At 43.1% G+C, this 24,479-nt stretch overlaps 1 protein-coding gene across 1 annotated transcript; it reads left to right on the forward strand.

Annotated features, from left to right (window-relative positions):
* Positions 1-2,024: 2,024 nt before the first annotated feature.
* On the forward strand, positions 2,025-24,219 carry LOC123768445 (vascular endothelial growth factor receptor 1). The gene is made up of 23 exons (XM_045758993.2): positions 2,025-3,004; positions 3,486-3,769; positions 4,867-5,110; positions 5,418-5,609; positions 6,192-6,371; positions 7,831-7,985; positions 8,155-8,314; positions 8,875-9,012; positions 9,634-9,780; positions 11,369-11,496; positions 11,916-12,102; positions 13,145-13,230; positions 13,425-13,575; positions 14,395-14,622; positions 15,021-15,168; positions 15,355-15,460; positions 15,575-15,668; positions 16,703-16,839; positions 17,022-17,144; positions 17,469-17,575; positions 18,388-18,492; positions 19,743-19,848; positions 20,077-24,219. The coding sequence occupies exons 1-23, from the start codon at positions 2,974-2,976 to the stop codon at positions 20,839-20,841; spliced, it is 4,002 nt and encodes a 1,333-aa protein (XP_045614949.2). The 5' UTR covers positions 2,025-2,973; the 3' UTR covers positions 20,842-24,219.
* The last annotated feature ends 260 nt before the right edge of the window (positions 24,220-24,479 follow it).

Here is a 24,479-nt window from a genome sequence, read left to right on the forward strand (position 1 = left end):
TTGATAACCTGAACTCTAGGTTATGGAGCTTAAAGACGTCCGTCGTGAATGACGAACGATGCTACAATTCCGGCTCTTGAAGGCTGCCGTATACTGACAAAACATGACCTTCCGAAATAATAAAATGCCATATAAGATAAAAAATATGGTCTATATAATCCGCTCAACAACTTCACTAAAATGACCCTTACAAAAAATCCATCCTACAGATTTTCATTTAATGTCAAAGGCCCTTAGTTTCATACCTTCGATTTAGGCAATTTTCACTTATTTTATTTTGTAATTCTTCTCGAGTTGCGTCGACCTGATAATCTCACCTGTCTTAAAAATTCATATACATATACATATATGTATATGTGTATATGTATATATATATATATATATATATATATATATATATATATATATATATATATATATATATATATATATATATATATATATATATATGTCGTACCTAGTAGCCAGAACTCACTTTTCAGCCTACAATGCAAGGCCCAATTTGCCTAATAAGCCAAGTTTTCATAAATTAATATATTTTCTCTAATTTTTTTCTTATGAAATGATAAAGCAACCCATTTCATTATGTAAGAGGTCAATTTTTTTTATTGGAGTTAAAATTAACGTAGATATATGACCGAACCTAACCAACCCTACCTAACCTAACCTAACCTATCTCTATAGGTTAGGTTAGGTTAGGTAGCCGAAAAAGTTAGGTTAGGTTAGGTTAGGTAGGTTAGGTAGTCGAAAAGCAATTAATTCATGAAAACTTGGCTTATTAGGCAAATCGGGCCTTGCATAGTAGGCTCAGAAGTGAGTTCTGGCTACTAGGTACGACATATATATATATATATATATATATATATATATATATATATATATATATATATATATATATATATATATATATATATATATATATATATATATATATATATATATATATATATATATATATATAGGCAAATGTGACATGTAATCTTACTGTTAATCAGGTGCCTGGCAGCCTAGCATCCGCATCAAGACATAAATATTTTTTTATGTTATTAAATACCGTTCCTGTTTTTCCTGTTCTTATCGCTGTCACGATGGTAGTCTCTTGTATAATATATTTTTCCTGGTAATATTTTTTTTATCATGAAGAATGGTTTATAAATATGATATTACATTGCACAATGCCACGAGGTGGAGATGTATTTGTGAGGTGTTATTGCTTGTGCATGAGGAGTCCAAGCACGCAGGTTCGATCCCATTAAATAGCTCCAATATTTTGTCTTATTTTACAATATAAGAAGTTCTTTTGGGGTCAAGAAGGTCTTGATTAAATGACCAAAATATAGTCCCTCAAAACTTATATAATATATATAATATACACACATAAATCACTATAGCGTGATATATCAAATGAGCAAATCCACAAGGGGCCCTGATAAGATGTCGAGCCTACGCACGGGATGTTTCCAGATGGGCCTTAGTCAACTGTGCCACGACATGGTAAAAGAATTGTAACTTGTTTGTAGGTTGTAATTCTTTCACCTTATCGTGGCATAGTTCAGGGCATTGTGTCGTTAGCGCATGTCTAGAGAGAGAGAGAGAGAGAGAGAGAGAGAGAGAGAGAGAGAGAGAGAGACAGAGACAGAGACAGAGACAGACAGATGGCAAGCTGTGAAGACATAATAGCAGACATTTTCACAGAGTATAATTAACCCTACTTCCTCACGTGAAATATATAAGGAGCAGCGATATACCACCTCCTATAGAGGAGCATCGATATACCACCTCCTATATAAGAGCATCGATATACCACCAAGACCTCCCGTCACGACGACTCGTAGCACGAGTCGTCGTCCTCGTCGTCGTCGGGGTCATCAGGGGTCACAGCCCTTGACACGTGATTTAGAACACTATTGTAGAGCCTATGGTACACCTCGTGGTACACAGTATGGTACACCTCGTAATACATATCATGGTACACCCTTATGATGCGCCTCATGTTTCACCTTACGGTACACTTCTAAGGTACACCTCGTAATACTCCTTGTGGTACAGCCTGTGGTACACCTTATGGTACACCTGGGGGTATTATGGTACACACCTGTCACACGGTAAGTAAGAGGGCGCATGCGCGCATGTGTGGAGAATTATATTGAAGCGCCAACACAGACAAGTTTGTTCTGTCGATGGTGATGGAACTATTGGTAGATCTGCTCACCGTTAATGTAACTGTGACTACTGACGGTGTTACTGTGACTACTGCCGTTACTGATCAATAACACTGTTGTTGCCAATACCACCGTCGTTGTATCCATTGTTCTTGCCAATACCACGGCTGTTAATCCACTGATTACTGCTACTGCTTCTTATAGTGTATTGATTCTGCTAATGGCCCCTGCCGCTGCTGCTGTCGCTAATATTACTGCTGCTGTTGCTACTGATGTTGCAAATAGCAACCTTGATGTCGGAGAGCAGCTTATCACCTGATCATTTCTGGCGGGAAACGCGTTCTTCGGCTCGACTGACAGTCCCACGCGGCCACAAGACCTGTCACCATGCGTCCGCTCTACCTGGCTCTAGTCCTAGCGATGTCCTCGACGGCTCTGGCGGCTACCACCTCTAAGATGTTCCGGGTAGAAGGACCTGCCGCCGCCCTCCACAGCCTCCTACACCCTCGAGGAGCTGATATCTTCCTCTTCGGTGTCCTTCTTGGCCTTCGTCAAGAACGCGACGGGGCAGCCGGAGGGAAAGAATCAGGTCGTTCGTGTACAGCCGATCCAAAGCCCGTGCGTCCGGAGCAAGACCCTCTCGCCCTTCAGCCTGAGCATCGTGGCGGATCTTGACAACGGCTCCTCAGATGGCCTGTGGCACTTCCCGTTCAGACGGACATATTATATAATCTTTCTGGAGAAGACCCAGGAGGCGGGAGTCTTCCGTCCGTTGGGGGCGCGAGAGACCTCGGAAGAAGCGTTCAGTGATATGCGGGAGAAATACTACAGACACTTCAAGGGTCAGTACGACAGTCTTTTGTTTTGTTATTGTCGTGTTTATCAGTCTTGATAACAGATATTTTTATGAATGTCCTCTGTTTCGTGCACTTAACTGGTGTGTGAGTGTGCAGGCGAGTGCGTTTCAATCTGTGTATGCGTATATCATCACTTATGTACGAGGAATGTGTATGTCACTAAAATTGTGTTTCAATATGTGGATGTATACGCCAGTATGTGTACATATGTGCATTAGACAGCTGGATTTATTAGCAAATAAAACATACAAAAAATAGGGGAAATAGAATACAATACCGAAATCCATACCTGGGGTCCAAGATGAATTCCCCGGAAGGTCATTTATTCTCTTCACTGAGACAAAGGGTCCTCACATCAACCAGTGGTGGTGGTGGCCCCCATCCCTCCTCATATATTTATCGTAATTTATTAACGCCTATGTTCATGTAATTGTTATTATGTTCTCGTATTTGCCTACTCCCATAGGCTGTTGGGAACTTAAACTCACCTTGACCACTTCTTCGTGGTACATGGTGGAGAATGTCACCACCTACCACCTGTCTCAGGGGTACAGGGTGGAGGCCACGACCCCCACCTACCACCTGTCTCAGGGGTACAGGGTGGAGGCCACGACCCCCACCTACCACCTGGCCCCTGGAGCCACCTTCAACCTCACCTGCCAGGCCTACAGAGTCGTCGACGACCCCAACAGAGCCTTCTCGGGGTACGACCTGACCATTGTCACTCCCGGTGGACGACGGCTCAGTAAGGTACTAATTCAAGTGTCATTGGCTAGTACAGTTGTTATTGTTAAAGTTTAGAAAGTTGTTGTTCGAGTTAAGGAAGTTGTTGTTCGGGTTAAGAAAGTTATTTTTCAAGTTAAGAAAGTTATTTTTCAAGTTAAGAAAGTCATTTTTCAAGTTAAGAAAGTTATTTTTCAAGTTAAGAAAGTTACTCTTCAAGTTAAGAAAGTTATTTTTCAAGTTAAGAAAGTTATTTTTCAAGTTAAGAAAGTCATTTTTCAAGTTAAGAAAGTTATTTTTCAAGTTAAGAAAGTAATTTTTCAAGTTAAGAAAGTAATTTTTCAAGTTAAGAAAGTCATTTTTCAAGTTAAGAAAGTAATTTTTCAAGTTAAGAAAGTAATTTTTCAAGTTAAGAAAGTAATTTTTCAAGTTAAGGCAATTGTTCACATTAAGAAAGCGATTGTTCAAGTTAAGAAAGTAATTGTTCAAATCAAAGAAGTTACTTTAAGTGCTCAAATAATCGCCAACAGAACCTATAAACACCTAACCAAACCAACTTCTAATTTTACATAGAACTTCAATATAAAATAATAACGTATGAGAATAAACCATTTTGTTTAATGCACAATACGTTAAAATTGATGAATGTATCTGTGTGTGTAGGTGAGGGGCAAGGAGGCAGCCGCTGCTTTAACGAGCTTAGCCTGAGGACAAAGTACTTCACCCACGTATTGCAAATGCAAATATTGGCCAACAGAACCCAAATGCATAACATAATCTACCCCTAGAACTACACATACACAACATTTTAAAGCACAATATAATAATTTGTTTTTGAGGAAATACTGATTTGAATTATGGATGATTACTGTTGATAAACGCGTCACTGGGATTGGCCGAGGCTTGGCCGAGGTTTGGTCGAGGCTTGGTCGAGGCTTGGCCGAGGCTTGGCCGAGGCTTGGTTGAGGCTTGGCCGTGGCTTGGCCGTGGCTTGGCCGAGGAGGGGTTGGAAGAGATTATCACTATTTTAAGATAAGATGGTACATATTATCACTATTTTAGATGGTACATAATAGATTATCACTATTTTAAGATGGTACATATGCACTTTGTACCATCACCAGGGCCCAGTCAAGAGTCTTGTCTGGCCAGACCTCAGGGCGACTGTCAGGACAACCGTGATGTCAGAAGATCCAAACGTGACGTCAGAAGACCCAAGCGTGACGTCAGAAGACACAAGAGTGACGTCAGACGGTGTGACGACGTCGTCAGAGCCGCTAACGGTGCCAGGAGAGTACGGGTGCCTGGTGCTATGGCCGGGAGAGCCTGGAGTCCTCACGAGTGCCACTATTAACGTAGGAGTCATTGGTGAGTTAGGGCGGGAACGATTGGGTCAGCTGTGTCTCAGGGCGGGAAAAATTGTCAGCTGTGTGTCATGGCGGGAACCATTGCGTCAGCTGATGTCAGCTGTGCAACAACCTGTCCTCCCGTCTAACACGTCGCAATTTATTTACCAAAAATTGACCAATCCGCTGAAAATGCGGATTGGTCAATTGGATTGTTTCTACTCAGGCAAAACAGTAACCCAACCTACACACACTCACGTTCCACCTACTTTCTTTTTTTACCCACGCCGGCTGGAGGAATATGTGATGTGTTGCTTCTCCTCCTCCAGATTCACAGAGAGCCCCAAGTCTCAGTGTCGATCCTCCTTCGAGGCTCAACCACACCCTCGACCACACTGTCGACCTCAAGCAGAGCGCGGACGTCTTCGACACCAGCAGCCGTACGGAGCCAGCCACTGTCGACTGGATTATCCGGTTTTCTACTTGTCTGGAACCGTATTTCATCTGGACGCATCCTAGTGGTAAGGAACGGCAGCTTCAGTGATAACAAATGCACATTTGTTAGATTATAATGAATAAACCCAAATGACTTCAGTTTTCAGTGATCGTAGCACATTCTGTAAATCCTAGAATTTCAGTGTCTGTCTGTCTCTGTCTGTCTGTCTGTCTGTCTGTCTGTCTGTCTGTCTGTCTGTCTGTCTGTCTGTCTGTCTGTCTGTCTCTCTCTCTCTCTCTCTCTCTCTCTCCCTCTGTCTCTGTCTCTCTCTGTCTCTCTCTGTCTCTCTCTCTCCCTCTCTCTCTCTCTCTCTCTCTCTCTCTCTCTCTCTCTCTCTCTCTCTCTCTCTCTCTCCCTCTGTCTCTGTCTCTCTCTGTCTCTCTCTGTCTCTCTCTCTCCCTCTCTCTCTCTCTCTCTCTCTCTCTCTCTCTCTCTCTCTCTCTCTCTCTCTCTCTCTCTCTCTCTCTCTCTCTCTCTCTCTCTCTCTCTCTCTCTCTCTCTCTCTCTCATTTTTCTTTTTTACTTCTACCTCCTCACCCACTATTTTCTCGATATGTACCATGATAACAGCACTGTTATCGCTACCGTTGTCGGCTGGCTCCCGCAGGAAAGGTGCTCCTCAACGGGACCTGTACAGAGGTGGGACAGGAAGATCAGTGTCACCAGGGCTTCCTTACCCTGCATCTGTTACCTCCTTACACCCTACAAGACGCCGGGGACTACAACCTTACTCTCCTTCTCCAAGGTCATCCTCCAGGCAGCGTCCACACCACCTTTGACGTCTTCAGTAAGAAATGATTCACAACTTGGTCGTAATTACAAATACAAAATACAAATATGTATTCAGGTAAGGTACATACATACAAGGATGAAATACAAAGGTTGATGGATTTATAGATAGAGATAGTACATACAATGCCTCAAGCCACTATTACGCTAAGCGTTTCGGGCAGGAAACACTGTCCCAATTGTCCCAATTGTCCCAACAAACACTGTCCCAATTTGTTATAATTTAGAATTTCGGAAAAACTTTTGATCTTGTTTGCACTGATTTAGAATGATATCCTATTTTTATGTCGTTAAAATTATTGTAGTGTGTAGTCTTAATGTGGTGATCTTATGATATAATAGTTTACGATTTGTTTTGCACTCTATTTTCCGCTATATGTCTCTTAGGATATAGCCATGATTGATATAACTTATATATTTAATCTAAATGTTGTTGTTATAGATTCAGCTACTGGGAACAAAAAGTTCCAAGTAGCACGGGCTATGGTGAGCCCGTGGTGCTCTAAATGGGTTAGAGGATCTTAAGAAAGAGCGATAGTCCCGTCCACCTCATCTCCCGGGAGGGATCAAGATGAGTCTTACGATAAGCTTAGGAGAAAATGTCTTAAGATCTCTGCCATACCTGGATTGTACCTGGATGGGGTTCTGGAAGTTCTTCCACTCCCCAAGCCAGGCCCGAAGCCAGGCTTGACTAGTGAAAGCTTGGTCCAACAGGCTGTTGCTGCTTGGAGCGGCCTGCAGGCACACATTTCCACCACAGCCCGGTTGGTCCGGCACTCCTTGAAGAAAACTATCTAGTCTTCTCTTGAAGATGTCCACGTGTGTTCCGGCATAGAGAGACGCAGAACAGTTGAACTAAAATCAAGACGCATTCTAGTCACCTTCTTGATGTCGACGAGAAATTAACTGTTGACGTAGTTTGTTGTGATTTCTTTCCCCCCATAAATTAGGACCCTCAAGCCATCTTATCTTGAGGTTATCTGGAGATGATTTCGGGGCTTTAGTGTCCCCGCGGCCCGGTCCTCGACTTGGCCTCCACCCCCAGGAAGCAGCCCGTGACAGCTGACTAACACTGAGGTACCTATTTTACTGCTAGGTAACAGGGGCATAGGGTGAAAGAAACTCTGACCATTGTTTCTCGCCGGCGCCCGGGATCGAACCGGGGACCACAGGATCACAAGTCCAGCGTGCTGTCCGCTCGGCCGACCGGCTCCGACCATAGGCGAGGCTGCATCAGTACAGTCACCCATCCAGTTACTGGCTTCATCCAACCGTGCCGCAAGCGACCGAACGATTGAATAATTGAGAATCTCATTGACCCATACAAATCGCGTGTCTTTATTTAATCCGTAAACCATTGTATTTTGTTTCTTTTTCTACTGAAATTGCATGTCCTTGTGATGTGTTGCAATTGTAATGTAAAACACTGTGTTGTGATTCCACTTCCCTCCCTGCAGGCGCGCCTTTCAACACAAGCGTTACCATGGAGACGACGCGAGGCTACGTGTTGATTAACCAAGACGTTAAGGTTAAGTGTCACTCTTGGGGAAACCCCACCCCAACCCTTGCCCTCTACCCTTGCTCCAGTGCCGACTGCACCTCCAAGGACGAGGTAAATAAACACTTGAGACGCGTATACATCTAAATAATAACATAACACACTGAACGCTAAAATGCTTCACATATCCTCTAACTTTAAAACATTGCTCACATGACTAAGCGTCCTCATAAAACTTCATATAAAAAGCTGTATATTCCCTTCTGTTGTTATTCCCCGACAGGCGGTAGAGGCGAGGGCCTCGGACTTCCAGCAGGAGACCCGGGGATCGCAGGTGGTGCGGGAGTGGACGCTGACGGCAGCAGAGTCCAGGCCGTACACCTGCAGGGCCAGGAACACCTACGGCAGCCACACCTCCAGACCCGTTCACCTGCTGGTGTCAGGTGGGTTATACCTCCTGATTCTCTAGGGAAGTCTCATGTCCAAACCACGCAGCAGAAGATGGAGGAACGACGACGTTTCGGTCCGTCCTGGACCATTATTAAGTCGTATGTGAGGTTTGATTGATGTGAGGTATGATTGATGTGAGGCATGATTGATGTGAGGCATGATTGATGTGAGGCTTCATCATATCATCAGCCACGTTATTGTGACCCATCATCTCCATAGGGAAGTCTGCCTGTTGGGAGAGTTGCAGTCTCGGTGTCACAGTTGGCTTCATTCTCGACTCACAATTGGGAATCCCAGGCGGGATAGAAGTGACTAGGCACGTATCCTTTCACCTAATGCCTCTCCTCACCTAACAGTAAATTGGTACCCGGGAGTTGGTGAACTGTTGAGGCGCTGCATCCTGGGAAGGGGTCCAGTGGATATCTTCTGGTTTTATAAACATTTTGAAATTGGTAGATGTGAACATTGTGCGCCATGAACGAGGCCTCGGAGCTGTCGTACCTAACTCTTAATTTGCAAGGATTACAGGTAAGATGCCTTGTGTTCCTCACAGATGCAGCATCACTAAGGGAACACGACCTGGAGGTGACAGAGTGTGTGGTAGAGGGTGACAACGTGACCCTCACGTGTCGAGTGAGTGTGATGGTGTCGCTGTCTGGCCTCGTGTGGACCTCAGTTGCGCGCCAGGAAGGTACGTCATGTGGTGGGATTTTTTGTTTTTTGTTTTTAACCCTTTCGTGAATTGGTGGAGGTCTAATATATGTAGTGAATGTATAGCATGTATTATTATTTATCATGCAGTTTAGACATGCAGTTCCTATTTTCTTCGGGAGATTTACCTCCCATTTTCTTCGGGAGATTTACCTCCCATTTTCTGTCCTCCCATGTTCTGTTTCTGTCAGAATAATTTTCGTTGCATAATAACTGAGTCATTTCTATTTTGTGAGTATATACATATCTTTTTTCAGATCCAACTATTCCTAAACTGTCTAACATGATTTATATTTGATTTGTAAGTTTATTTCCCGTTTTGCTCCCATACTCGCTTCCCAGTTTTCATACAATCTCAATTTCCTTTTAAATACACATACTCAATTCTTATTTAACCTTACAGATTTACCTCGCTTTACACGGGAGACATCTCCCGTCATGCAGGGTGCAGTCACACCTCCACAGATCTCCAGTATCAGCTCTTGATACTGGTAATGGCTCAAAAGGGCCACCACTTACGGGCTATTCATGCCCGTGCCACCTTTTGGGTGGCTTAATCTTCATCAATCAATCACCTCGCTTTACCTTGTGTGTTCCACAGAGTATGAGACGAATTACAGCCGTGTGAGTGTAGCTGATCTGGGCTCTGTAGCAGTCGATGACGAAGGAGAATACGTGTGCAGAAGCGTCGCCAGGGGTGACTCAAGTAGTTCCAAGGTGGTCAAGACTGTACACCTCCAAGTTCGACGTTAGTACTCCGTCTTCTCATCTCATACGTCGCATTTGTTTACCGAGTCGAACATTCCGTTAAACATGTGATGATGATGATGTTCGAATTAAAGTATTGTATTGTATATATGTTGTGTTGATGTTTTCTAGACATGGGCCTCGGTGGGTTAGGTGGGTTGCCTGGGGTTTGTGCGTTTCTAGTTAGGGAAAACAGTTGCATTTTTACGGAGTGACAGAGAGAAGGGTCTGGTTTGTGTAAGTGTTGCTAGGAGCTTGTGTGACGGGTTGTGTTAGGGCGTGTAAATTGTCCTTTTGCGGTTGCAATATTTTATCAATTAAGAAACTTGTTTACAATGTCATTATAGTTTGTAATGTGTTACGACCCTGGGTTCTCCAGTGGAAACCAGAGGTCAAAATTGAGCTATTAAACTTCCTAAGTAGTACAGTTGGCGCATTTCGAATGGAAATTGTTTGTATCTTCCCTGCCAGACGTAAGACTATTATTGTTTCTCAAAGAGCATTTAAAGACTGAGCTGGGGGTTGATTATTAAATAATAACATAGGCACCAACTTTGCGTACTAATACTTTCTAATCATTCATAAAGTAACAATACGTTGCATAGGGGAAGATCTTTAATGTGCTTAGCTGCACGATCAATTAGGCCCCTTCCGGCACCACGACATGAGGGAGGCCAGGTGGTCGCGAGGAGCGCGGTCTTCTCTTGGCTGGTGGCGTGAGGTTAAGACCTACTCTGTGGCTGTATCCCTACTCTCCTTCCTTCTCCTCTTACTTATTTCCCTTACCTGAAGTTCCTGTACCCTTAAGTTAAGTATTATATGGTGTAAGTGTGCCTACTCTGGTAGTAACTATTGGTGAGACCTGGGGTTAGTATTTGCCAGTGTTTTGTTTACCCTAAGTGTTGTGTTTTGTATTAGGGTACCACATGGTCTCACTACCCTAAGCTGCATCCAGCTTCAGTGCTTATCCAGTAGTACTTTACCCTAGCTTGTTATTAGTGTAAACCTTGTATCCTGTCTATGTGGACCAAGGCTTTTAACGTAAGATAGTGTGGTAAAGTTATTATTATTATTGTTATTGGTGTGAGTGTATATGGGGGGTTGTTAAGGGGTTAATAAATAAGTACATGAATTACAGAGTATCTCTTCTTCCAAGGTGGGAGCGCAGTGATCAACCCTTAGACTAACATATTTGGTCTTGTAGCAAGTTATTACTACTGTGGATAGTTTATTTTGGGGGCCGGGCCTTTTAGCTCTCCCATATTTGATACTCCTGTCTTCTAACTACCTATACCCCTTAATAGTACCAGTACCCCATAGAAGCCCCACTCATATCAGTTGTAACATAATGTATTTATATATTTTTCTGTGACGCCCAAGAAACCTCATCTCTTAGAGTCAGCTGGTGTTGATCCTCGCTGACCGCTCATGGCACGATGTCCAAAAAGAAGGCCATCTTACCTAACAGATGTATGCGTTAAGATGCTTGATATCGTTAAGACGGCTTTAAGATGCTAAGCTAAAACATGTACACATGAGCCATGCATCCATCACCTAGATTGACCTTGACCTCCCCTTGACCCTGACAGGAATGGAGGCCCCGACCTGGGCCACTAATGTCAGCCTGAACACCACCTACGACCTCCACAAGAGAGAGACGCTGGTGCTAGACTGTTCAGCTGACGGCGTGCCTTCCCCAACCTTCCACTGGACCAAGGTACATGTCTGCAAACCTTCACCCTTTGTTATATTATGTAGCCTCTGAACCCGTTTGGCTGAAGAATTTATAGGACTGAAAGTCATATTGTTGGACCTACTTATGAGGTTCGAGTACTGATAGCCTTCTTTTGTTTCGAATGAAGTTGTCATATTGATACATTTATAAAAGCGAGTGCAGTGTTGTCGTATCTGATGCTCCTGACGTAATGGCGAATATTATATTAATTTAGGTTTCTGAGTATTATTATAAGACAGGTATTTTATATATAAATTATTTTCAAATATTTTTTAGAAGCCTTTGGATATATTCGCCGCCTTTGAATATCCTTCTTCTAACCTACTTTCATCCTTCCACTTCCTCCTCCTCCTCTACTCTATCTTATCTCATGCAACTGTGAAGGGCTGACACATTCACAGGACGGGCGGGAAGTGACGCCTTCGGAGACCGAGGACGTCGTCCTGGAGGGCGCAGGAAGGGTGCTGAAGGTGCAGAAGGCGATGCCGAAGGATGCAGGACGTTACGAGTGCTTGGTGGAGAATCGGGCGGGGAAGCTTCTGGCCTGGTTCCTGGCCGCCTACGTCCCTTCAACCCAAGTGCACCACTGTGAGTGATGGATGGTGGATGCCCCTGAGAGTAGTAGATGCCCCTGAGAGTGGTGGGTGCCCCTGAGAATGGTGGGTGGGTGCCCCCCTGAAGGCCGTGGGTATGGGCTGACAGTGCCTTTCAGGCTGGACTCCAGATTCAATCCGTTTACCACAGTACTTTTCCCGCCGAATGATGACCTGCACATGGGCGCAAAACTTTGCGTTTTACTAGAAAATCATTGTTGCAGGACGTGGATCGAACCAGCGTCCTGGGTACTCCCAGACGTGCGCCTTACGTCTGTACCACGACACGATAGAGATTAGACAACCTGTGGTTTTCCACAGCAAGTCCAGAGGCCCTGAGATGAAGCCAGTCCAAGTTTGTACTTATAACCACCATTACTTTTACTGTTTAGTGCCTATTTAGTGCTCCCTACTCGACTACCTGTTTAGTGCTCCCTTGAGGTTGAAGGAGAAACTTTAACTGGCTTCAGCTCCGGGCCTCCAGACTTCCTGTGAATTCCTTGGAATCCCAAGTTGTATTATCTTTGCCATGTCTTGGTCTAGGGGTAAGGTGCGCTGCTGGGCGTACCAAGATCACTAGTTCGAATCTCCGCATTGTTCCAATTGATTTTATTATTTTAATTATTATTAATATTTTGTTGCTGAAATTGTTCTAGTTATTTACTTAGAAATGAAAATGACTTTATAAAATTATATTTAATACAAATTATATGCTAAGCGTCTAGGCGCAAATATCACCTGTATTTTTTTTTGACTAACAAAGCTTATTCTGCTTAGAAGAGCTTATTCAGCAACTAACAAATATTCTCTCATCTTTTCTGCCCTGCCACTCTACTTTGACCTCGTGCTGCAATCTGCCCGCCCTGGCTGGCCTACCCGCCCTGGCCGGCCTACCCGCCCTGGCCGTTCTGGTGGCCCTGCTCGCCCTGGCCGCCCTGCCCGCTCTGGCCGCCCTGCTCGCCCTGCTCGCCCTGCCCGCCCTGCCCGCCCTGGCCGGTCTGGCCGCCCTACCCTGCCTTGACTCTCGCGGCCGACAGCGTCCCTCTGGGCCGCTGTGGGGGTGCTGGTGCCGCTGCTCGTGGTCGTCACCTTCCTCTACATCTCCCGCTACTTCTGGAACCTGGTGAGACGCGCCCCCAGTCCAGCTGATGGTCTCTATGTAATACCTTCAACCGTCATAGCACCTCACTGTGCTGTCAGTGCCAGGTGCTCCAACACCTTAGGTGAAGGCGACAGTCCTTCACCTGGGAGTTAGTGGGAGGCAGGAATCTGTGGTTCCTGGCTCCCACTAACTCTGACCTACTGTCCCTCCGGCAGGTGAGGTCCCGGCGGTACCTGCTGATGGCGCAGAAGGTGTGGGAGGAAGGCAACGTGGCCGCCCTCAACAGCAACCTCTGCCTTCACCACCAGGCCGACCTCCTCCCTTTTCAACCTAAGTTTGAGTTTTCCAGAGACAACATTACCTTCGGTGAGTCAAGTTGTCTTGGACATGATCATCTTAGCTTAGTGCTCTTGGTGGGACTACAGCAACTTTATTAAGTAATCTTGGCAGAAAAAATCCCCACTTTTCGATCGACCAATACATATTAGCAAATAGCCGAAACTTGAAGAGGAAAAAATAAATTATTTAATGAGAGTAAAGAGTAAATGATGACGATTCTTTGTACAGTTGACCTCAGAATGTTCTTGAGCAACACCTGAAGCTTTGGGGAAGTGAAGCCTCAACTATACAGTCAGGAACTTTGAAATATAGTCACTTTTGCAATTTTAGCGTAGTGAAGACTGGCCCACCAGAGCCATCACCAGCTCATCATTAGAACTATCATCCCAGCTAAAGTCATCATCTACAGTACCTATCAATCATCCCTCGCTAGCATTTTTTTTTATCCACATTCATTTACCGGGATGTTCGGATCATGACGTAACTTCAACAAATTCACTATTGTCACCATTATTTCTCGCGTGGCAGGCAAACTGCTGGTCTATCTGTTTCATAATTACATTTGCTGCCAACAATCTATTCCATGTGCAGGCGATGAGTCACAATAACGTGGCTAAAGTATGTTGACCAGACCACACACTGGAAGGTGAAGGGACGACGACGTTTCGGTCCGTCCTGGACCATTCTCAAGTCAATTGTCCAGGTCCAGGACGGACCGAAACGTCGTCGTCCCTTCACCTTCTAGTGTGTGGTCTGGTCAACAATCTATTCCGTCAGTGATCTTCTCCTCTATCCCCTCATCACCATCTCCATCCCTCCCCTCAAGAACCCTTCCCTCTCCAACAGACAAGCTTCTAGGGTGCGGTGCGTTCGGGCGTGTGTATCGAGCTGTGGCAGCGAACCTGTCGCCCGGTCAGCCCCCCACCACCGTCGCCGTCAAGATGGTCAAGTCCCGCCACGACAAGACCCAGCTGCAGGCCCTTCAGTCCGAACTGAAGATCCTCATGCATATCGGAAAGCACGTCAACATTGTCAACCTCGTCGCCGCCTGCAGCAAGAGCCTCTACAGTAAAGGTTAGACAGCGAGAGTGATAGAGACATTGCACGAATGTATATATAAAATATAAAAAGAGATATATCCATAAATACAAATCTGGGGCCAGATTCACGAAAGCACTTACGCAAGCACTTACGAACGTGTACATCTTTCCTCAATCTTTGACGGCTTTGGTTATATTTATTAAACAGTTTACAAGCATGAAAACTTCCCAATCAACTGATGTTATTGTTATAAACAGCCTCCTGGTGCTTCGGAGCTCATTAACTGTTTAATAATTGGAAACAAAGCCACCAAAGATTGAGAAAAGATGTACAGGTTCGTAAGTGCTTGCGTAAGTGCTTTCGTGAATCTGGCCCCAGGGCTAAAGCCCATTGAGGAGGTATGCTATCTGTGGTCCGGTGATCTCCTGCAGGGGAGCTGATGATCCTGGTGGAGTACTGTAGACACGGCAACATCCTCGACTACTTGCGCCGACATCGAAGTCACTTTATTAACCAGGTGGACGATCTCTCTGGCTCCCTCCAGCCGTCCCTTGCGCTCCCGGCCTCCGTCGACTCCAGGTAAGGTGCTGGGGCCGCTGGAAACCTCGGCTAACAGCTGCAGAGGTAACAGTCTGAACCAGTTTCAACCTCGACAGTTAAATGAACTGATAGAGGCGATAGATAAATGTATTTACTAACTGATAGATATAGTGTATGCAACATTTGGTGCACTAATCCATCTTGCAACACCCCGATCTCCTACAGAAGCTCAAGCAACGAAGCTGTATACATTAGTGTGGACCGCGTGGCCTTCACTGTTCCCACCCCTGGCACTGTCTGTCTTGGCACTCTGGCCCACCAGTCGCAACAGGTAAGTCCCCCCCACCCCATTATATATTTAATAACTGTCGTGGTTTTCTATTATAGTATAATGAAACTTAATAGTTCCGACCATTCACCGATGTGTTTCTCTTGGTGGTGGCAGCCGCTACTGGATGTGTGTGGGTCGAGGGAGGTCACCGGACCACGACCTCAGGACAGCTCTCTCCTTCACTCAGATATGACCTGCGTTACTCTCAGTAAGTTGGACTTGTTGTGTTGTTGTTATAGATTCAGCTACTCGAAACAAGTTCCAAGTAGCACAGGCTATGGTGAGCCCGTAGTGGACTTACCTGGCACAGAAGCGGTGCAAGTAGCACGGGCTATGGTGCGCCCGTAGTGGACTTACCTGGCACAGAAGCGGTGACGATACAGTTGGACTTCTTTGTGCTCTGCTTTGTCGGGGTTGATATGTTGTAGGGGACTATCAAGGAAAAGCGCCAAGCCATTACGACTATATAACACTTGGAAGGGGGTCAGTATAATTTGATTTGGGATGGGACGGGGAATAATATGAGCTACCACCTCTCACTCCCCTATTCAAACCCGTGTGTATATGTGCGTCAAGCTTGAATGGTTTCAAAGCTAACATACGTCAGAAAACTTTTGAACCCTGAAGGATTCGAACTCGGTCATCCAGGGCCTCCATGCCCCTTGGCATGTCCAGTACTATAACCACTCGGCCTAAGTGACTGTACAAAAGTCAGACTGTACAAAAAAGAATGTACTGTGCATTCAAGCTGGACGCACAAATGTTACTCATGCGGCCCCAGCATGATGAAGTGATTTGATGAAATATCTGCGCCCCACAATGGTAACGAGAGCCGTCGGGTATTGGGTTAAGGGTCAGACGCCTTCAAATACTTTTGTACAGTCAGTTTGGCCTAGTGGTTATAGTACTGGACATACCTAGTGGGCATGGAGGCCCTGGCTAACTAGATTCGAATCCTCAAGGGTCAAAAGATTTCTGATGTATATGTGTATATATTTATATACATGCGAACAAGCCTGAATGGTCCCCAGGACTATATGCAACTGAGAGTTATATATATATACATCATTACGATGTACTATAGAGAATTAAGAGACATATAATAATATCATGTTTTACTATACGTTGCCAATCTCATCAAAATCAAACAAACTTGTTCCCCGCGTCTCTGCCACTACAACTACTCCACGACCCCGCATCTACCACCACCACCACCACCACCACCACTACCACCTGCCGCAGTAAGCGACACTCACAACATGGAGATGCCCAGCCTTCCGACGCCGACGGAGGAGAGAGAGAAGCCCCTGTGCTCCAGAGACCTGCTGTGCTGGGCCTTCCAGATCGCCCGCGGCATGGACTACCTCTCCTACAGGAAGGTACGACAGTTCCTCGTCTCTTCCCTTCGTGGTGGCGTTGGGCTTGTTCTCTCCTGGAGAGCCATGTCAGTGGTCTGAATACACTTGTTTAGAACTGGTATTCGTGGTAGAAACCTTCAACCTCCTGTGACCTTGACAGGCCATGACCTTGACCTATCCAACTGGTGTGTGACCCTTTGCAGGTGCTGCACGGTGACCTGGCGGCCAGAAATGTCCTCTTGGCCGAAAACAACGTGGTCAAGATCAGTGATTTTGGCCTAGCCAAGAATATTTATAAGTATTCCAACTACAAGAAGAACAAGAATGTAAGTGTTAAGTGCTGTTGTAAGTGGTGTGTGTGTTGCTGTGCTTGATTGTTTCTCTAAAGTGGTAACTTAAGTGCTAAAGTGCTATATAAGCTCGCTGTTAGGTTTTCCCAATTAGTAATGTATTTGTATTTTGTCTACGAACGCATACATGTACACTTACAACGCTTGTGGACATGTGTGGGTGTGTACACGCACACACACACGCACACACACACACACACTCACACACACACACACACACACACACACACACACACACACACACACACACACACACACACACACACACACACACACACACACACACACACACACACACAGTCGCCACTGCCCGTCAAGTGGATGTCAGTGGAAGCTCTCAGGGACGGCGTCTTCTCCACGCAGAGTGACGTGTGGGCCTTCGGCGTGGTGCTGTGGGAAATGTTCAGGTGGGTTCCGGTACTCTCCTAATCGGTGAGTCTGGGTGGAGGAGAACATGAGATCAGGTCGGCCCTAATGAGTTTGGGTGGAGGAGAACATGAGATCAGGTCGACCCTAATGAGTTTGGGTGGAGGAGAACATGAGATCAGGTCGACCCTAATGAGTTTGGGTGGAGGGAAAGATGAGATCCTTAACTGACCACATTAAAGAAAGTTCTGAATGTTCACGTGACCTCTGAATTTGCTAGTTAATTTAGCTTGTTATGAACCCAGTACCCATGCTGGACACTACTGTTCTATCAGCTAAATAGGTTTATTTTGACATAGTTATATATATATTTTTGCATTTGTCAATCGTGCGTACGACGTCCATGGAGCGAGAGATGTCAATCAGTAAGGGTGTGCATCGCCTTCACTTGGGAAACTTGGAAAGAAACGTTAAGATTTTTTTCAGTAATAAATCATTTCGTTTCAAATACTGTATATGGTCTTTTCTTATACTATATTAGTCGTGGAGTTTTCTCTAAATTCACGGTCATTATTACAGTGTAGGACAGAGGAAATATATATATATATAATATAAAGGTCTTCTTTGCATGTTAGAATGATACATTTAATAACTAGTGTAGTATTCCCTTTCTCAGATCTCGAAAGTTCAGTAAAATGATCTTGGTGTACTGATGTTTTTAAAGTTTAAAGTTTTTTTTTATCTCCAATCTAAGGATATAATCAACTCCTTTTTTGCCAGCATTGATATTTTCCAAATTGCTTCTGCATCATTCATTAATCCTTGTGTTTAGGGTCTATGTGTCTCCCAACAGCTTGGGCCAGAATCCTTTCCCTGGTGTGGACTTTAACGAGAGCTTTATTAAGGAGTTGGAAGAGGGCCACAGGATGGAACGACCCAAGTTCTCTACACGAGCCCTGTAAGTTCTATGTGTTCGTGCTCTAAGTTCATCGTGACAGTTTTCAATACGTTCTTCATGACAGCCCTCTATGATGTTCCTGACATTGTACTCGCCTAGTTGTGCTTGCTGGTGAAGCTGTGTCTTCACAGTGGATGACATGAAAATATGATGTGCTGTCACGGTTTAGAAACATGTCTTGAAATAATAATTCAGGGATAACTATGGCATGATCAATAGGCCAATTAATGTAAACCCATCAATCATGCTCATTAAAACATCTCAAGAAAGCTCTTCGTGGCAGGTCTTTTACAAAAAGTTTTCCATGACAACTTAAGGTTTTTTTGTTTACACAAGTGTTGATGAAAATATCTAAGTAGAAGTTGGTTTGTTTTGAAGACGACGTTTCAGCCTTACAGGTGTCTCGGTGTTAACCAATAAAGCTTAATCACAGCCCTGTGATTACACTGTTATCGGTCGTGTGAGGGTTTGTTCAAAGATTGTTGTGAGTTCATTGTGCGTATTCAACGATTGTTGAATGTTCATGTGTGTTCTGTTCAACGATTGCTGTAAGCCCTTGTGTGTTCAGTTCAGCGATTGCTGTAAGCCCTTGTGTGTTCAGTTCAGCGATTGTTGTAAGCCCTTGTGTGTTCAGTTCAGCGATTGTTGTAAGCCCTTGTGTGTTCAGTTCAGCGATTGTTGTAAGCCCTTGTGTGCTCAGTTCAGCGATTGCTGTAAGCCCTTGTGTGCTCAGTTCAGCGATTGTTGTAAGTCCTTGTGTGTTCAGTTCAGCGATTGTTGTAAGTCCTTGTGTGCTCAGTTCAGCGATTGTTGTAAGTCCTTGTGTGTTCAGTTCAACGATTGTTGCATGTACGTGTGTTTTCATGATTCTCATTTCCTTTATACTGAATGTGAACAAAATACTAAATCACGGCTATGTTTATATAGACTAATATCAATAATGATAATATTTATAATAATTTAAAACATTCGCTCACTACTGTGGCTAATTGTGGGGAAAATTCACATTTGTATTTTCTGAACACAGAACTAAGTGGCTTGTAAATAATAATAATAATGATAATTAATAATATTTATGTAGAAAAATTATTGTAACTATAAAAATATAGTTTTTTCTAGTAAGAGAAGCAGTAGTAATAATTTCATCATTTATTATAACTGTAGTTGTTAAAGAAGAAATAGAAATAGCAGTCGAAAAATAATATCACTTGGTAGTTGTAACTGAGAGTATTATCTACGCCATGCGATAGCTACGAGGTGATGACTGAGTGCTGGAGGCTGGACCCACAACTCCGCCCCTCCTTCACCCGCCTGGAGCAGGACCTCGGCCACATGCTCACCAAGGTGGACCTCCAGGTCTGTCTACCTCCCTCCTCACCCAGTCTTGTCCAATTTAGACATATAATAGGGTAGATAAATAGGCATGCAAACAACATGAGGCTAATCTATCAAAATGTCTGGCAGATTACACACTTTTGAGAAAATTCAACTAGAAACCGTGACATTCCTACTTTTTGAAATATTGATGTATATTAATGATTCTTCCATATAACTCTGTGTAACTTGGTGTCTATTATACTTTAGTATTTTGAGGAGCTGCAGCAGGGCTACGAGCAGGAGGCGGAGAAAGAGACGCAAGAGGCTGAAGGATCCTCCTATCTCAACATGGTGTGCGCTCCAGATTACTGCAACATGATTGACAAGGAGGAAGAAGACCCTCATCACCCTAAGGAAGGTTGTCAAGTTATCACCCAGAATCTAGCGACCACGACGACACCTGTGACAGTGGAAAGCTGTTTGGTGGCGGACAGTTCTTCTTTGACTTCTCAGTCGCCTCCCTCATTTCCGCCCCAATATATTGCCGGTTCTTGCCATAATTCTGGCGATTTAACCCGGCTTAATCTTGTAACTAATCCCTTCACGAGGTTGGCAACTAATACTGACATGTTCACTGCAGAGTCTTCCGACGAATCCTCATCATATATCGACCGTAGCGCCCGGTCAAGACCACCATCGCAGGTGATGGCCGGCACTGACGCAGCCAGGTCGTCCACACTCCCCTCCATATTATCACCCACCGCTTCTTCCATCAGTGGCATAATTTCTGACAGTCTCTCAACACCTACCAACCCTTTTTCCCGTGGGGTTTCTACCAGTGGTTTCACTGCGGGCTCCGGTACGCCAACGGGTACTCCAACGGGGCTAGGCTACTCCCAACAGCACCATAATCCCCCGCCACTACCAAAGGTTATGGGTTACGTGCCTCTCGCCGCTGTCGATAGCCTCCTCGACAATGTTATTACATCCAGACCTCAGACGGAATGCTGGGCCGCCGAAGAGTCCTACTGAGAGCTCGGAGCTGTCTGAGTGACCTGGATATGGAGGTTGACCTTGAGGCAGTAAAGTGTGATCTGGAGGAGAGTGTCTGAATCAATAAGGGCGACTTTGGCTTGCTGGTGTAATTTTGTCTTTTCTTCTACTCATTGTGTTGAAGAAATACAATACAAGAAAATATTGCACACCTGCTCCTGGTAGTACACGATGATCATGTACGTTGGTGAAGAATGCTGAATATACACTAGTATACACCATGAATATACATGGATAACATACACTATTGGGGACAAGAATCCAGTAGATTTATTGAGGTATCTCTAAACCAGAGACTCTTGTTGACGTTACAGACAGAGTCAAGCTGTCAGTGTCATAAAATTAATATTATGATTATTATTATTATATTGTAATCATTTAAGATAGGCTTTTACGAAGAAAAAAATAACAGCAATTAAGACGTATCCTTAAATACAGGTAACCGAAGAATATTAGATTTAATGGGGTTTTTGCAGGATGCAACACCAAACAGTTACCCCTACTCGAGAGTATCTAGTTAATGTTAGGTGAACAGGGGAATCAGGTGCATGGAACGTACATAACTACAAGTCTTGTTCTGTGCGGGAATCGCACCCGAGAACATATGCTTGTGAGCTTAGTTTGCTAATTACAAAAATGGCTTTCCAGTGGATCATATTGACTATAATATATCCACTATATGTTTTTGTGCGAATAAACATTATATTCTCAAATATTACGCGACAACACTTGATTACTGTAAACATAATAGTTACCCATACATTTATAGTTTTCTGTTTTAAATATTTTGTTTCGTTTTCTGTTGCAAGGTTATCATAGACTATTTTAATATTAAAATTGTATAATTTTTGAATTTATTCAATGATAAATTAAGCGCTTCTGAATCATTTTTCCTTATTAATACTTCATTCACAAATATCTGATCATCTTTGAGTATCTGTTAACATCTATTCTTTCTTAAACTGGTTTATAAGTTTAAATTACGTTTGATTTTTAAAATAATGAATTAGATTTTATAGTTGAATAAATGATGCTTAATTAATACTGAAAAAATTGTAAAACCAAAATAAATAATATCGTTCTCTATGAGATATATATCAGTGTTCATATTTTACGTAAAAAAACAATACCAGAGAAATGCACCAAAGTTTTAAAAATAAATTTGCCCGTAAATATATATCACATACATATGTTTATTGATTCTATTTCTAGTCAAAACAACAAACATTTAGCGATAAAAAGTCCTGCTTCAGCTTTAATCTAACCTCGGGGATCTTCAAGAAGCAATCAAGACATATCTTGGCCTCGAGACATTCTCGGAGGACGACTGGGGCCAGCAGGGAGCCAATGAGAATCTTTCGCTACTGGTTTTCACCGCTGTGATAGGTCAGTATACCAGCCTCCCTGCCACACCCGTAGACCGCGTGGGTCTACCCAGTGGTGCCAGATTGGGCTACAAATAGCGAATTGGGCTACTTTTGAGAGCCCCGCGCTCCCAAATTTTTAATTTCGCTACTTGTTTCTTTTTGGGCTAATTTAAAAGCAAGATGTGCTAATTTGGGCTATTAATGTTAAGAATGTACGATTGCGAGTTACATGAAAGTAACTAAGCTATAAATAATTGTAAATATTAATTAATACTAAATAATATTATTTAATAAATTAGTCCCAATTCAATGCAGAGTTTTCTTCCAAGCACAGAAACTTGTAAATATAAATACAAGATAATAGATAGATCGATAAATAAATAGACAACTTTCAAATATTGCACCAAGTAATGGCGAGAGGAAAAAAAACTAGGCAGTATACATTACATTTGAAATTAATAATGGATGAATGGTAATAAATTGGTGTATGTATACCAGACAAAGTCCATTTAATTTGCAGAATTTAGAGATTTTGTGTAAAAACTTTTATATATCATAGTATTAATTATAACAGTAATCGAAAAAAGGTTGTATATACAAGAGATTAAACAGAGAGCCATGAGCTAGAGCGATGTGCTGAGTTCATAAGGAGGCCGAGCTTCCAGAAATACCTTCCTGTGATTGGCTGTTACGGGGAATACCAACACTCTTTTATGAATAAAATTTAAACTAAGAAATGGGTCCTTGTGCACAACAACAAGGTTGTTGTGAAAAAGAACAACAATTTCTGTTTTGCACCTGACAGAAATCTCCATCTAACTGAATAATTTACTGGAATAAGAGGGCAGAGCAGCGTATCATTATTTGTGTCAAGGCAACCCCCAATAATAACGTCCCAAGTTAGGTAGCCAGCCCATGTTTCTGTAACACTCGTTATATCCTGTAGTATTTAATTATCACTATATTAATACTTTTAAACACTTAACATTTCACTTTTTAGGTAGATTAAAGTTGAAGCAGAATGTCATAAGCAAGGATTGTGTGCTGAATAAAGATGATTTATTAAGTGGATGGAGCCTTTAGCTGATCCCTTCCTGTGATTGGCTGTTGTGTGAATGTCAACAAAGAATATCTACCAATGATATGCCATTTATTATGCATCCCATACCATCTGTGGGCGGAGCTTGGAACCTCATACCCGAGCACAACAACCCGCCTTATGGGTTGCTGTTTGGCTATTTATAGTGCGTTGGAAAAAAACTAGATGGCGTTAGTTGTATTTTGTGGGGTAATTTGTTATAAGTGTAATTTGATGTCAACAGATGGCGTAAGCTGTATCTTATGGCTACTATTGACCAGCCAGTTGATAGTGTTCTTGTCTGCCGACAGATGGCATCAGCTGTGTTATTATTATTTTAATAATATTATTACATTAATAATAATGTATTATTATTACTTTAAACACTGATCTATACGTCTGGTAGCTTATAATAAGGTTTTATACCATGCTGGTATTAGGTAACTAGAATTCTGCAATTACTTTTTTTATCTACTGTTGAAGATATGTAAGACAAATGTAAGGTTTTGAGGCTAAGTAACGAAGATAGTTACAAGATACGAGCCAAATGGTGTTGAAATTGCAAAAGGGATTATGATAAGAACGTAAGCCAAAAAATCAATGTATAAATGTTCGCAAATATGAGACTGGGATTTATTTCTCGAAAAGTTAGCAATAAAATACGCTTTCTAATTCTTTATTTTTAAAATTAAGACCAGGGATTCTGTCTAACGAAGCTGCAAGCTAAAACACCGTTATCCTATAATGTTCATCTGTAGCTTGACCCTAAATACTCGTTTATTAAACGAATTTATTGTTAGAGTTCATTAGGAATCAACTTTTTTGAAGGCAGAGTTTCCAACAAATACCTTCCTGTGATTGGCTGTTGCGGGGAATGCCAACGCTTATATGAATAAAATGCAAAATAAGAAATGCGTCATTTTGCTCAATAACCTTGTTGTTGTTGTACAAAAGAACAACAATTTCTGTCTTATACAAGACAGAAATTTCCATCTAACTGAATAATGTAGACCAATATTAAGAGGGCGGAGGCATTGTATCGCCGATATTATTTGCGTGAGGCAACTCCCAATAATAACGTCCCAAGTTAGGTAGCCAGCCCATGTTTCTGTAACACTCGTTACATCCTGCAGTATTTAATTATCACTATATTAATACTTTTAAATACTTAA

Source organism: Procambarus clarkii, chromosome 35 (assembly GCF_040958095.1).
Source record: "Procambarus clarkii isolate CNS0578487 chromosome 35, FALCON_Pclarkii_2.0, whole genome shotgun sequence".
Taxonomy (NCBI): Eukaryota; Metazoa; Arthropoda; class Malacostraca; order Decapoda; family Cambaridae; genus Procambarus; species Procambarus clarkii.